Source organism: Stegostoma tigrinum, chromosome X (genome assembly GCF_030684315.1).
Source record: "Stegostoma tigrinum isolate sSteTig4 chromosome X, sSteTig4.hap1, whole genome shotgun sequence".
NCBI lineage: Eukaryota > Metazoa > Chordata > Chondrichthyes > Orectolobiformes > Stegostomatidae > Stegostoma > Stegostoma tigrinum.
In genome coordinates, this window is record NC_081404.1 from 7566036 (window position 1) to 7581204 (window position 15169).

At 43.9% G+C, this 15169-nt stretch overlaps 1 protein-coding gene across 2 annotated transcripts in view; it reads left to right on the forward strand.

The window, feature by feature from the left end:
• Positions 1-15169, forward strand: part of LOC125448191 (collagen alpha-1(II) chain) — an 83862-nt gene that overhangs the window by 49178 nt on the left and 19515 nt on the right. For both annotated transcript variants that reach the window (XM_048523297.2, XM_048523298.2), the window contains 11 exons: positions 2535-2633; positions 2726-2833; positions 4084-4137; positions 6203-6256; positions 6490-6543; positions 9046-9099; positions 10916-11023; positions 11134-11187; positions 13395-13448; positions 14355-14516; positions 14829-14936. In XM_048523297.2, coding sequence (XP_048379254.1) covers positions 2535-2633; positions 2726-2833; positions 4084-4137; positions 6203-6256; positions 6490-6543; positions 9046-9099; positions 10916-11023; positions 11134-11187; positions 13395-13448; positions 14355-14516; positions 14829-14936 — 909 coding nt within the window. The remainder of the gene's footprint in view (positions 1-2534; positions 2634-2725; positions 2834-4083; positions 4138-6202; positions 6257-6489; positions 6544-9045; positions 9100-10915; positions 11024-11133; positions 11188-13394; positions 13449-14354; positions 14517-14828; positions 14937-15169) is intronic.

Below are 15169 nucleotides of genomic sequence, written 5' to 3' on the forward strand. Positions count from 1 at the left end.
CAAAAGTTTTCCATTGATATTTGAACCATCTTTTGTAGTGCCAGTATTTACTTTGAACACTATACAGTAACGAACCTTAAATGATACAGACACCAATACTGTTACGTATGCCTATAGTATAACAGAAAACTATCCTGTTAGGTGCCCCAGAAGTGTAATGGACACTAATAGTAGAACAGATTCTAAACTATTACAGACTAATATCCTGTTATGTAGCCCTATACAGTTACAGAACCTTGCCATTTTACAAACTTTGTAGTGATTCACATCCCTATTGTATGACACATCATTATCATACACACTGCATCTATACCCTTGCTGTTCCATAACTCCCTTGTCTTTTAACTTTTGGAATTTCTATATCCCTCTGCTGTTCTATGCCCCCCTGCTGTTCCATATCTCTGCTAATAGATAACCCTCAGAATTATCATAGCCTCCCTGCTGTTCCATGTCCCCGTCTTGTTGAATAACCCTCAGAATGTCCAAATCCCTCTCCCGTTATATAACCCTCAGAATTTCCATATCCCTCTGCTCTTCCACGCCCCTATACTGTTCCATATCCCTTTGCTGTTAGAGACCCTTATAATTTGATATTTATAATACTTTTGTACAGTTGCACATCCCTATGTTACAGACCTCTATACACTTCCAAATCCTTACACGATCAGGGACCTTCCCCACCCCACCAACCCCTCTATCCTGTCACACATGACTACTTTTGTACAAAGTGTAATTCATTCGTGTGTGCTGAAAGCTCCATACATTCACACACTTTGGTGGTAAAAGGAACTTGTTAATGCATTGCAGCTTTTTCAACGAGGAAAGAGCTGCAGAGCCTGCACATTCCTGCTGCATTTGCCATGGCAATGCCCTGACCAATCAGATCGACCTGCCTGGTCTGTAGTCGAATCAGTGAACTTTGATTGACAGTTAACATGTTTTGCTGTATTTCCGTGCTGAGCATGATCCAACTTATCAGCAACCTGTTCTCATGGTATTCTCTTCCTAAGTTGCAGTTCCCTACACCATTTCAGATCCCTGTTGTATCACACACCACTCTATTCCATACAGTATACTGTAACAAATCCAAAACTGTCATGCTTATACTCTTGCATAGAAAAATAGAAAATAGGTGCAGGAGTAGGCCATTCAATATGATCATGGGCTGATCATACACTCCCAGTATCCCATTCCTGCCCTCTCCCTATAGCCCCTTGATCCCTTTAGCCACATGGGCCACATCCAGCTCCCTCTTGAATGTATCTAATAAACTGGCCCCAACAGCTTTCTGTGGGAGAGAATTCCACAGGTTCACTGAAGCAAAGAAATTCTTCCTTATCTCAGTCCTGAATGGCTTATCCCATATTCGTAGACTGTGACTCCCAGTTCTAGACCTTCCCAACATCAGGAACATTCTTCCCATATCCAGCCTGTCCAGTCCCATCAGAATTGTATAGGTTTCTAAGAGAACCAACCCCTCATTCTTCTAAATTCCACTGAGCACAAGCTCAGTCCAGTCACACACAGCCATAATGTTATAAAGCTCGTAATATTTTCCACAAAAGTAAAACATTGCCAATAGTAGACCTCTAAAATGAAAAAAAACAGAAATTGCGAGAGAAACTCAGCAGGTCTGGCAGCAGCTATGAAAGGAGCAGAGTCCAAATTTCATGTTGATGACCTTTCATCAGAACCCGAAGCTCCAAGCAGATAAGTTATAAAAACATAGAAATATAGGAGCAGCAGTAGGCCATTCGGCCCTTTGAGCCTGCTCCACCGTTCAATATGATCATGGCTGATCGTCTATCTCAATGCCATATCTCTGCTTTCTCCCCATACTCTGTGAAGCCTTTAATGTCTAAATATTTATCAATCCCTTTCCCAAATATATTCAGTTATTGGCCTCCACAGCCTTCTGTGGTAGAGAATTCCACAGGTTCACTTCCCTCTGAGTGAAGAAATGTTTCTCATCTCAGTGTTAAATGGCCTACCCTTGTATCCTGAGACTGTGCCCCCTGGTTCTAGACTGCCCCTAACTAGGGGAAACATCCTCCCTGCATCTAGTCTGTCCAGCCCCATTTGAAGGTTACACATTTCAATCAGGTCCCTTCTCATCCTTTTAAACTCTAGTGAATACGGGCCTCTGTGATCTAGTGAATACAGGCCCAGTCAAACCAATCTATCCTCTTCGGACAGTTGTGTCATCCCTGGTGAACCAGCCCAGTGAACCCCTCTCTGCCAAGTATATCCTGTCTTAGGTAGGAGACCAAAACTGCATGACATGCTCTCACAAAGCCCCCTCCATATATATGCTAATATAGACATTGCCGCTATTCTGTTGTACACTCTACCTTATTACATTTCCATTTATTTTGCAAAGACAAAGTGATGTAATGTAATGTAACCTGTTATTAATATACATTTTACATCTGCTGATGTGTCACACTGATGCTGCTCCCTTTATAAATATCCCAGTGATACTGCAATGACAGGGGTTTTGATCCCACAAGTGACATGGCTGTCATTATTCTCAGGGTGAACGAGGTTTCCCAGGTGAACGCGGATCTCCAGGTTCTCAGGGACTGCAGGGTCCACGTGGTCTCCCAGGCACTCCTGGTGCTGATGGTCCTAAGGTAGGATTCTCCCTTTACTCATACAGCCTTGATTTTGGGATAAGCGTTGTCAAGCATTTTTCTCTGACATGGGCCTTTGCTTCATTTTGCAGGGTGCAGCTGGCGCTCCTGGTCCTAATGGTGCTCAAGGTCCACCCGGTCTCCAGGGTATGCCAGGCGAGAGGGGTGCCGCTGGAATTCCCGGTCCAAAAGGCGACAGAGTAAGCTTTCTCTTTTGTCCCTTCCTAATCAAACATTCTCGCCAATTTGTAGCAGATTAGTAATCCACACAGTGGCAGCATCTGGGATCAAATCCCATCTTTGGACTTGAGGGCCATTAAAGTTGTATTGTAACGCAAGCCAAACAGATTTATTATCAACCTGTAAATCCTGCTGATAAACCTATAGCAGGCAGTAAGAGTAAGAAAGTTTCCCGGTCAACCAGAACCATATGGGAGCTGCAGGTAACAACCTCCCCATGCTATAGCACTTCCCACACAGGTTCCTGCCATGGGAAGCATTGTCCTTGCTCTGAGGGGTAACCACATACACAACAGTCATCATTTACTGTGAGCAAGCTCCTCAGATGCAGCACTATCTGTAGTTGCTGCTGGTAGCCCAGTTCTTATTATTTTAAGCTTGAGCGCCCGTGTATTTTCTTCAGGAAAGATAAAATTCCAGGGTAATCCAGCTAAGGTTTTTAAGATTAAGGAAGGCTCCAACTAAACTGATTTCAGCAAATTGCTCAGTATGGGACACAAATTGAAAATTGGGTAGTTAAGCGTAAGCAGGAAAGTTCAGCAGAACGCTTTCTCTCAAAGGGTACTGTTGTCAGAGATGGTAGACAACTGGATGTGTCATGCGAAAGAAGGTTTGTTTCGTGGATATCGCTGGCTGCATCAGCATTCATTTCCCATCCCTAGTTGCCTCTTGAGAAGAAGATGAGCGGTCTTCTTGATGTACTGCAGTACCACATTCATCGACCCACATGTCGTTAGGGAGGGAATTCCAGGATTTTGACCCAGCGACAGCGAAGAAAAGGCGATACATTTCCAAGTCAGGATGGGGAGTGGCTTGGAGGGGAACTTTCTGCCTTAGTCCTTCAAGATGGGAGTAGCACTGCATTTAAAAAGTGCTGCCTATGAAGTCTTGGTGAATTAAGAAGGGAGCAAGCAGATAAGGTTGATGAGCCATTAAGCCCAGCCTTTTATGGACCTAATTGCATTTTCCTCTAAGGTTTCTTCCTTTTTTAAAACTTCTCTTAGAACACATGTTCATATATGAAAGAGGATAGATCAAAATTCGTCTCTAATTTGCAGAAAAATTGAGTAAGAGAATGAATCAGTCGTAGTCACATTTTATCATTTGTGCCAGGTTTTGAGGAGAGTTTCATAATAAAGTAACTGACATGTCTTATCATTCTCTGAAAGATACAGAACTAATTCCTCTCCCCCTCTCATTTATCTCTTAGGGTGATAATGGTGAGAAAGGACCTGAGGGCGCACCTGGCAAAGATGGCGGACGAGTAAGTGAAATGCTGCCTGCTTGGCTTTTCCGCAGTCACGTTTCCGATTTGGATGTGTTTACACACGAGCTGCTAATAGGGGTCTATGAGCTGCTAATAGGGGTTGGCTAGCCTGCAACATGCTCCAGACATTGTAAAGTTCAGGAGAATTTGACCCGTGTCTACAACCTGTATCTGATTGGGCTGATGCCCAAAATTATGCAAGGACTCTGCAAAATGTAGCCCACAAGTCGTAGCTACCTACCCTGTCTACATATAATAATCATCTTGAAACGAGCACATCATCACGCTGACCGGTGTCATACATGCAAAGTCTGTGCTACACTTGCATCTAATTAGCTCTCATCGACAATTTATATCACGACAATTCATCGCAGCTGAACAGAAAGTTTCAGACAAAAAAACAGTATCTTGCAGCTGTCAATCTACAGAGAAACAATCACTGTCTAATAGATTCCCAATAACTGACCCACGCACATGCACATTTGCTCAATTAAAATCCCTTGCTTCTAGTAAAACAATGTTTCGATTACAGAACTGTGTTGCCATGACGACATAGAGCCTTGGTGAGACCACACTTTGAGTGTTTTGTACAGTTCTGAACTTCACACCCACTGGAAAATATACTTGCTATAGAGGGAGTGCAATGAAGGTTCACTGAACAGATTCTTGGTATAGTGATTGTCGTCTGAGGGAAGATTCAACAGATTGAGCCTGTATTCTGTGGGCTTTGGAAGAATGAGAGGCACCTGGACAGGGTGGATGCAGGGTGAATGTTTTCCCCGGGCTGGAGAGGATCTAGAACCAGGGGCACAGTTTCAGAATGAGGGGGCAGCTATTTGGGATGGAGATGAACAGGAATTTCTTCACTCAGAGCATGATGAATCTTTGGAATGCCATACCCCAGAGGGCTGTGGACCCTCATTCACTGAGTATGTTCAAAACTGAGATAGAGAGATTTCTTGATATTAAAGAAACCCAGGGACAAGGGAAGAGTGCAGGAAATTGGCGTTGGGATAGAAGATCTGCCGTGACCTTGAATGGCAGAATGGAGTTGAAGGGCTGAATGGCCTTCTCCTGCTCTTTCTTCTTACATTTTTTTATGTTAACATGCTATTGTGAGCAATAAGTGGTAGAGCCAGAAACTGGCAGTTCAGCTCATGAATCCACTGTTACAGTGGGTTTGCACATCTGTTGAACGGAAATGTCCGCATAATTTTCAGGAAAGCTGAAGAATGAGTGCAACTAAATTGCACTCAGTCATCCAACATATTTCATTGTTTCTGAGATGCCCTGGTTAAGGGAGCTTTGCCCTCTTCCTACTTGGCATTTTAATTGGAGTTTACTTCCAACAAGCATTGTTTATTCGAGCACACTTGACCGCTCCATTCCTGAAGATTGGAACTCATGCTGGCTGTGGTTTCATTTGTTATAGTTACCCTAAAATACCTTGCCCAAATGGCCTGTCTTTAGCCGGTGTCTTATAGGTGGTTCTGGAGTTTGGGGGGTGATAGGTGGAAGTCACAGCTGTGTTTCACCCCAATCTCTACACATGCATATTTCCCAGCGGGAGCCACTGGGTAATGACCAGGAGCAGAAACCCTGCATAATCCTGCCAAACCAAAAGTTACTAAAGCCACTTGTAATGCCCCTTTCTTTCTAAAGAGTGGGAATAGAACCTGTTCCTCGTGGGTGAGGATCAAGCTAACAGTTGAATTGACATGATGCCTTGGGATATTCATGGCTGTCGTGGTGTGCCTGTATGGAATGCCTCTGCTATTGTAACTGACATTACGAAGCAAATAGTGAACAAAAGGAATTTCTTACCACCATGTTTGTTGCAGTGCAATATCAATGCAGTTGTCCATCTGTTATGCAGATCACTGAAATGGGTGGTAAAATATGCCTTTTTAACATTTCTCAGAAATCAGATTCTGATTATTGTAAAGTTGGCTTTGCATTTGATTATCTTTCTTGATTTCTGGGTTCTCCAGCAACTGCAGTGCCCACTGCAGCCTTGACGCGAGACCCGATCTGACATGAGTTTTTTCTCTTTCTATTCTAGGGCTTAACTGGTCCGATTGGTCCCCCTGGCCCAGCTGGTCCCAACGGAGAGAAGGTAAAGATGAGGATGAGGTTTATGTTTGTGCAAAATGTACTAAAGTCATTTTTGATAATTTATGAAAATAAAAGCATATTAACAAAGAGAGCATTTGCCTGATTGATACAGGAGGTAGTCACATGCTGCTGCTTCTCGTTTTCAGAAAAAAATACATTAGGTGAAATGTTTCAGTTTAAAATCTCAGCAGTTCCTCACTGTAGCTGTTCCCTTTTCTCTTGTGTCTCCTTTAGGGTGAAGCAGGTCCTCGTGGTCCCACAGGTGCTGCTGGAGCTCGTGGTGCCCCTGTAAGTGCAAACAGTTGAATTCCTGGGTTTCTGTTAAAACCAGAGGACAATGCAACTCCTCACCCAACTATATTTTTGGGTTTACCAGAACTCAACCTGAGGAGTTAAGATGACCAAACATAACTTGTTAAGAATCTACTCGTTCTGATAAAATTCCATGCTGCAAGTTGAGCCATGAATGTTCATTGTTCATGAGTTAGTGACAAGGGAGCCAGATGCTTCTGGTTCGAAGTCAACCTGGATTAGGACAAGTTGCCTTGATTGTCGGTGAGCTGATCCGTGAGATTGAACAAAGTGGTGCAACTTGACAGCACACTCTCGGGTTGACCGGAGCGAGACTGCAGTGTGATTGGAATGTACTTGAATTGGGGCAACTGGAAAGCACAATTCTAAAGTCCACGTATGTCCTTGTGTAATTGTTGCCCATTCAATACGGTAACAAGCCCCTGAGGAGAAACTGACTTCAGTAGTTTCTATCAGTACAGTGTAGCCAGAATCTGAGATGTCTCGGATTTAGTCATTGTGAATGATTTTATAGCTAGTGGCATATATTCTTTAACATTGTTGTTCAAAATTTCTTAGAAGTGAAATACATTATGCTTCAGATGACATCAATAATTGATGAAAAGTCTTAGCTATGTACTCACTTGTAATCATTGCACAATTATAACGCCTGTGTAAACTTGTCAAATTGTAATTACTCCCTCCCCTCAAATGTGACACGAACCCTGGTGGACATATTTAATCTCAGCATGGCAAAATAGCATAAACTATTTCCATGGCAATTGTGCACAGAAGAATCTATGTCAACAATAATGTCTTTAACCTTGAGGCTAACTCTGGTCTCCTTCACCTGATGAAGACTCCTGCAGTGCGCAATGCTACAGGAGACTGACTAGTTTACAATGAAGTTAGTTCATTAGTAACTATGGAGTATTTCAAGCTGGGCTTACCTTGCTGTCTCACCTGCGATGCTATTTGGGATTCCTCAGTTCTTGCAGGTGTGAAAATGTCAGTTACTCAATTCAATTCAGACAAGTAGAAACAGGCCTCATAGAAAAATGTTCAGCGAAGACAGGAATGATCAGCAAAGACTGTGATAACAGACTGGCACCAGAGATATGAAGAAATGCAGAAGATATAAAACAGTAAAGATGATAAAGTGAGGCTGGTCAAAACTAACAAAGGGATTTATAGGTGGAGGCAGGGTCATAGTTAAGTTACTAAATGAGTACTTTGTATCTGTCATTACCTAGGAAGAGGATGCTGCCCAAGTCACTGTGAAAGAGGAGGTGGTTGAAACACTGACTGACTGGACTAAAAATGGATAAAAAGGAAGTTTTAGATAGGCTAGCAAGAAAGTTGAGTAAGTAAGGTTACTTGAGAAAGTAAAATTGAGATGGGACGTTTGTGAGGATATTGAGGGAAATAAAATTGGAAATTGCAAAAGTATAATCTTCCACGATCCACGAGTGTTGTTAGCGGACAGGGGAATTGCAGATATTAAGCACTTGTTCATAAAAGTGGAGTTGAGGCCTGAGATCAGCTGTGTTCATATTGAGCATCAGAGTAGGCTCAATGGTCTACCCTGCTCCTATTTCTTATGTTCCTGAGTGTAACGGTGAAGCCAGCTACGACAGAGCAGTTTTGCCTTGGGTGGTGGAAAAGAACCAATAGGCTGGGACAAACTTAACAGTCAGTTTGACAAGGATGAATTGATTAAGAAGGCTAGCATGGATTTGTTGAAGGCAAATCTGTTTAATTGGATTGAATTTGTTGATGAGACAATGCAGAGGGTAGGCGGAGGTCATGCAGTTGATGTGGCGTATATGGACTTCCAAAGCTATTTGATAAAGTATCACATGGGTTGGCAAAGGTGAGGCTCAGAGAATTGAACAGTGGCATCCAGAATATGACATTGTGTGAAAGACCGGAGAGAGAGTTCCAGTGTTTGGTTGTTTTTCAGCCTGGAAAAAGGTATACAGTGAGGCTTCCCAGGGACTTTCTTGATCTATACTGGCAATGGAGCCTGGGATTGTAAGGGGCACAATTTCAAAATTGACAGATGACACAAAACTTGGAAAGCATTGTGAATTGTGAGGAGGATTGTGTTAAACTTCAAAAACAAATAGATTGGTGAAACGGGTGGACAAATGGCAGAGAGATGTAAAGAGATGCGTTTTAATGTGAAGGAGGAGGAGAGGCAATGCAAAATAAAAGAAATAATTCTGAAGAAGGTGCAGGATTAGATGGATCTGGAGGTATATGTGCACTAATTTTGCAGGTCTGTGGTAGAAGGGCAGGGAAGTGGGGTTTGCTGAGTAGCTCTTGCAGAGGGGATGCATGCACATGACAAGCCAGCTGGCCTCCTTCTGTGCTGTAATTGTTCTATTATTTCCTGTTTGGTGGAACATGAGAAATAATGTTTTGAAGTGTGACACCCCAGTTTATTCAGTGCTGCCACTGGTTTCTGTGCGTGACCTTGCCATCTTTGTGTTTCAGGGTGAGCGTGGTGAGACCGGTCCTCCTGGCCCTGCTGGCTTTGCTGGTCCTCCCGTAAGTATTGGTTCAGAAACAATAAGGTAACAGTCAGATGCATACAAGCTGGTCAAGTTCTACAAAGCAGAGGTCAATGTTTCTACGTGATAGAACTTTCTTTCCACAAGTTAATCCAAGTATTGTTTCATTCAGACTAGTGGCCAGTGATCTGGTCAGCAAGCTCCACTCAGAAACCACCAAGCCCCCTGCCACATCAGTGCTATTCTGCCACTAGGAGATGTAAGTTTACATCAATAGCCAGCTATTAGGTAGAGGTGGTGGTATATTGGTTATGTCACTGGGTTAGCATTCCAGAGCCCTGCAGTTCCTACTATCTCTGAAACAATTTTAACCCCATTGCGAAGCCTCTTCGAAGGATGCCTTCCCTGAAGAAGTTACCCTCCTCCCTCTGGATTTTCTGAAGAAGGGTCTAGGCCCGAAATGTCAGCTTTCCTGCTGCTCTGATGCTGCTTTGCCTGCTGTGTTCATCCAGCTCTACACAGTGTTATCTCTGATGTTCTGGGAACATGGCTTTGAATCCCACTACAGGAGATAGTGAAGTTTGAATTTGACTTTTTTAAAAAAAAATATGGAACTAAATCTAATCTAATGGCAACCACGTAATCATTATCATAAAACCCATCTGATTCACTAATGCCCTTTCAGGGAAAAAGAAATCTGCCATCTTTACTTACATGTGACCCCAGACCCACAGCAGTGTGGTTGACTCTTAACTATCCTCTGAAATGGCTCAGCAAGCCATTGAGTTCAAGGGCAGTTAGGGATGGGCAAATGTTTTAAATGCTGACCCTACCAATGACACCCACATCTCATGAAGAAATTAGAACAACTGATTCCAACTGTCCCAACAGCTGAAGGGCAAATGTATATGTATAAGATCTCCTGCTGGCTATTTCAGCTTTGATGCTTCCCATCTGGATCCTCATTCAGGATTGGTCCTCTAGCTGCTGAAGAGTAGAATCTCAATGCATCAAGCTGTATCCTTGATGATGCATTTATCTTTTTTCTGTTCCTAGCTGCTGGAGGTTGCGGGTCTGCCAAGAGTCTTTGCTCTGAGTGATAAAGGATACAATATTTTCTACCTCATTGGGATCATCCACCTCCTACGTTCCCAAGGATTATGGAGGCCCAATTGCCCAAACCCGTTCCTTGGCTGATGGGGATCATGTTCTCCCTGATTTCCAGATCTCAGTCCAACTCCCTCTGGGCTTCATGCCCTGGCTGATAAAAATTTTGATTCTGACCTGGTCTGATGGAGACAACATCATCCTTCTAGAAACCCTTCCCTGGCCAATGAGAGGTAGTATTCTACCACCACAACAGTTAACAGAGACAAGGTCTCTCTCTCTCTCTTCTCCAAGGTTGAATTTCCTGGCTCACGCAGGAGAAAACTCCATCTGAAACAAGGGGGTCAGTGTTAAAATTCTCTCACAGAGGATCAGGAAACTTTGGTGGTGGAAACAGAGTCCTTGGGTATTTTTGAGCCAGAGGTAGATAGATTCTTGATAAGCAAGAGAGTGAAAAGTTACCTGAGGTCAGGAGGGAATGTGAAGGAATCCGATCAACCATGATCTTGTTGAAGCAGCCGAATGGCCTATTCCTCCCAATCTGTTTGTATGTATATAAGCCCTGCCCTAGCTGATGGAGACCAGTTTTCTGTCTTCGTTAACTGCCTTGGCTGATGAAGGCAAGATCGTGTCCCAGCCTGCTGTTTGTTGTTTCTCGAGTTTGCTAAGGTTGTATTTTCCTAGTGGCAGGGGTCTGCAGTGTACTGTGTCCTGACAATAACACTCCTGTACCTCCTTTTCTACAGGGTGCTGATGGTCAAGCTGGTCCCAAGGGTGAACCTGGCGAGGCTGGACAAAAAGGTGATGCTGGTGCTCCTGGTCCTCAAGGTCCATCAGGTGCTCCCGGTCCACAGGTAAGACACAAATATATTATGAACATCTCTGTAAAACTAGTGCATTTCACCAGCAGAGACATTATGTTGGCATAAATTCACAAGGGAAACCCCTTTCTGTCTCTTTTCAGGGTCCAACAGGTGTTACTGGGCCGAAAGGCGCTCGTGGTGCCCAGGGTCCCCCTGTGAGTATGGTTTTATTCATTTAAAGTTTCTAAACAAAATGCTACTTGGTAAATACTACCCTTGATAGCTAAGATGCTCTAAGAATGTCATATTAAGCTACGACTAGGACTTCTAGTCCTCTGTTTGCAAGTGCTTTTCATACATTATCTTATAAGTGACTGTCTTGTCCTGAAAATTTGTGCCGTTTATTTGATATCCAAACACTAGTTCAGAGTTTATTATGTACAGGAATCTCTTCATCCCCACTTGGATTCTGCAGATGGGATCCAGTTAGCTGGAGTCAGAAACTAGTAAATGAATGCTCAGGATGGTTAGGAAGCTGGCACTGGGTGCCAGAATCCAGTTGGATTCTAGAAGCTTGCAATGGGAAATCGAGGGGGACGGCTGGGAACATAATTTGGTAGATGCTCCTCAACTCCCAAAATCTAGAGTTTGGGATCTGGAGTCTAACAGCTTGAAGCCAAAAGCTATCAGCCAAACACTAGTGTACGGCATTTTTTTTTTGGAAGCCAGGAGCCAAAAGCTGACAACTGAAATCTGGAGACAAGCAGCTAGAAATCCTGAAAACTGAGCACTAACTTTGGAATTTAGAACAAAGAAGCTACTGGAATGTGAGGGACTAGGACCAGTTGCAAGTTCGAGGCTACTGAGAACAGCTGAGAATCAGTAACAAGCATCTGGCTTGTAAATCGATAAAAACCTTTAGCAAGTTATTGGTGTTGCCCTCTTTAAACATAGCTGTCCAATAGTTTTCACCGATTGAGCAGAGCAGCACTGTGTCTAGCTGCATGACTTAAATATGTTGAAATGGTATTTGGATCCTCTACATCCACATTCAGTCGAAACCTTTGCCCTTATCATTTTGATAGCCACATAGTTCACCACGTCATTCAAAATAACAGAAGATATTTTTGAACTGTTTGTGATATCATTTGGTGACAGATTTAATGAAAATCAAATTTGCATTGTATTCAGGTGTTGCAAACACTTGCTGTGCAGCAAGTTAATTAGTCCTGAGCTCTGCAGATAACCCAGAAGGTGTAGTTTAGTCGATATTCTAACTGACTGTACCAGCCTTCCATCTCCCAGTGAGAGTGCCATGCACACTCCCCCTCCCAGCAAACATCACTGACCCTACCCACCCATTTAATTCCCATCCCACAGCCCTGTGTACTCTCCCCATCACTGACCCTACCCCCCATTTAATCCCCCTCCCACAGCCCCACGTACACTCCCCTCCCATCACTGGCCCTACCCAGCCATTTAATCCCCCTCCCACAGCCCTGTGTACACTCCCCATCACTGACCCTACCCACCCATTTAATCCCCCTCCCACAGCCCTGTGTACACTCCCCCCCATCACTGGCCCTACCCAGCCATTTAATCCCCCTCCCACAGCCCCGTGTACACTCCCCCCCATCACTGACCCTACCCCCCATTTAATCCCCCTCCCACAGCCCTGTGTACGCTCCCCCCCATCACTGACCCTACCCACCCATTTAATCCCCATCCCACAGCCCTGTGTACTCTCCCCATCACTGACCCTACCCCCCATTTAATCCCCTTCCCAAAGCCCCATGTACACCCCCCTCCCATCACTGTCCCTACCCACCCATTTAATCCCCCTCCCACAGCCCTGTGTACACTCCCCCCCCATCACTGTCCCTAACCACCCATTTAATCTCCCCTCCCACAGCCCTGTGTACACTCCCCCCCCCCCATCACTGACCCTACCCCCCATTTAATTCCCCTCCCACAGCCCTGTGTACACTCTTCCCCCATCATTGGCTTTGTTTAATGACCTAATCCCATCCAGAACCCATGTACCCTCTGCCTATTGTGGATGCTATGGCATGCATATGAGATAATCCCCTCTCCTGGCCCACATAGCAGAGGGGTATCATCTTAATAACTCTCAGTCCATGTCCATCCCATTGATTTCAGATTGGTTTCTGAGCCCATCATTTGGATTTGCATAGGGGAAGAGTTGGGTGCCAAGCACTGTTTGGACATAAAGAGGAACTAGAATGCAGAGTTGAAAGAGGGACTTATGATTGTTATATGAATTAAATAGAGAGGGAGACAAGATCAGTATTAAAATGATAATGTGCTCAGTCTAATATGAAACAGTGATGAAATAATCCTGCAACTCTGCCTTGACATGAATTTAAATGATTTCTCGTCTTCAATTTTTTCTTCTTTTCAGGGTGCAACTGGTTTTCCTGGTGCTGCTGGAAGGGTTGGTCCACCTGGTCCTAATGTAAGTAACACTTCAGGTTTGAATGTGTCCTCTTTTTGTTTTGCAACTCTGTGTAAAAATTATCCTTGGGAAGCCACCAAAAGATGTGGTACTTTCTGAAAATAGCATACTACAATGAGCAGCAATGCTCTGGGATAAGAAGTGGGGGAAACCAGCTTGGGTTCCTCTTTCTATGTAATATTCCCAGCTGGAAAATGAACAATCAGGCTTGGCTCTGACACTTTCTAAGGTTGAAACACGTTGACTTACCATCTGTGCTCAGACAGAAACAACAGGCATCTGTGTGTGTGTGTGTGTGTGTGTGTGTGTGTGCGCAAGAGGCGACCAACATTATTGCAATCCAGTAAAGCATCTTATGAATTTGAGGCAGAAACTAATCCGATTGGCCATTAACCCTCTCCAGAGCTCCAAGTAACAATTCTAATATGTAGAATAACTGACGATTTCAGGCAAAATGGCAGGCATCAATGCACAGCCCTGGTGGATAATGGAAAGTGGTAGATCCTTGAGGAGTGGGTCTTGCATGTGCAGTGCAGCATTCAGGTAGTAATGCAGACATCCTTTTGCAGACCAATGAATGCAAAGAAGCCAACGTTCAGGTTGAACTGTTGTGCTGTGAGCATTCTGACAAATAATCGGCAAGAATTGGGAAATGGAGTGTTGGAATATGGAGAGATCCCATTGTGGTTACAAATTAAAATCCAGAAAATGAATGAACATTCAGTGCTCCAGATGACCATTTAAAAATAGTGTTCTATAGAGCAATTTAGGGAATTTTAACTGTCAGCCAGTCTGAAGAGGTACTTTATATCATTTTAGATTTCATTAAAGTCCCAGTTGCTTTTATCCTTCTCACTAATATGTTTCTTCAGTTTTGTTTGGTAATGGCTACTTCTGTTGCCACAGGGTAACCCAGGTCCAGTGGGTCCTCCTGGTGCTCCTGGTAAAGATGGTCCTAAAGGGCTACGTGGTGATCCTGGTCATGCTGGACGCGCTGGTGACCCTGGTCTTCAAGGGCCAGCTGGTGCTCCTGGGGAGAAAGGTGAACCTGGTGAAGATGGTGGTCCTGTAAGTATAGAATAAGTTCAACATAAACAAGCTGTTTTTCCCTTTTTTTAAAAAATTCATTCAGGGATGTGGCCATCACTGGCTGGACCAGAATTTCTTGCCCATCCCTCTTTGTCCCTTGAGAAGGTGATAGTGAGCTGCCTTCTCAAACCGCTTCAGTCCACGTGTGGTGTAGGTGCACCCACAGTGCTGTTATTGTTTAATTTGTGGTCGGTCTTCGAATAGTCCTCATGGTTGATTTTTGTTTCGCTGCTTTATGTCACTTTACAGTGTGCAGTTCAAGCTCCTAAGTGTTGTTTCATTCCCTGGTAGGGTGCCGATGGTCCTCCCGGTCCTCAAGGTTTGTCTGGTCAGCGTGGTATTGTAGGTCTTCCTGGTCAGCGTGGAGAAAGAGGTTTCCCTGGTCTCCCTGGTCCTTCTGTAAGTATAGCATGACATTACATAAAACTGTCTCCTTCCATTTAAAATGTAATTAGTCCTAACATCACCATACTGAGAGAAGTGATTGACTCCGCATTGGTCATGTTGTGCTCTCAGTAATGGTAAAGCTAGTCAGACTCAACAATGCCCATACTCATCAGATCCAGAGAGTCATTGACTCAGTAGTACCAATTGATAGGAGTTAGTAAAAACTAGTTAATTATAGAAGCCAA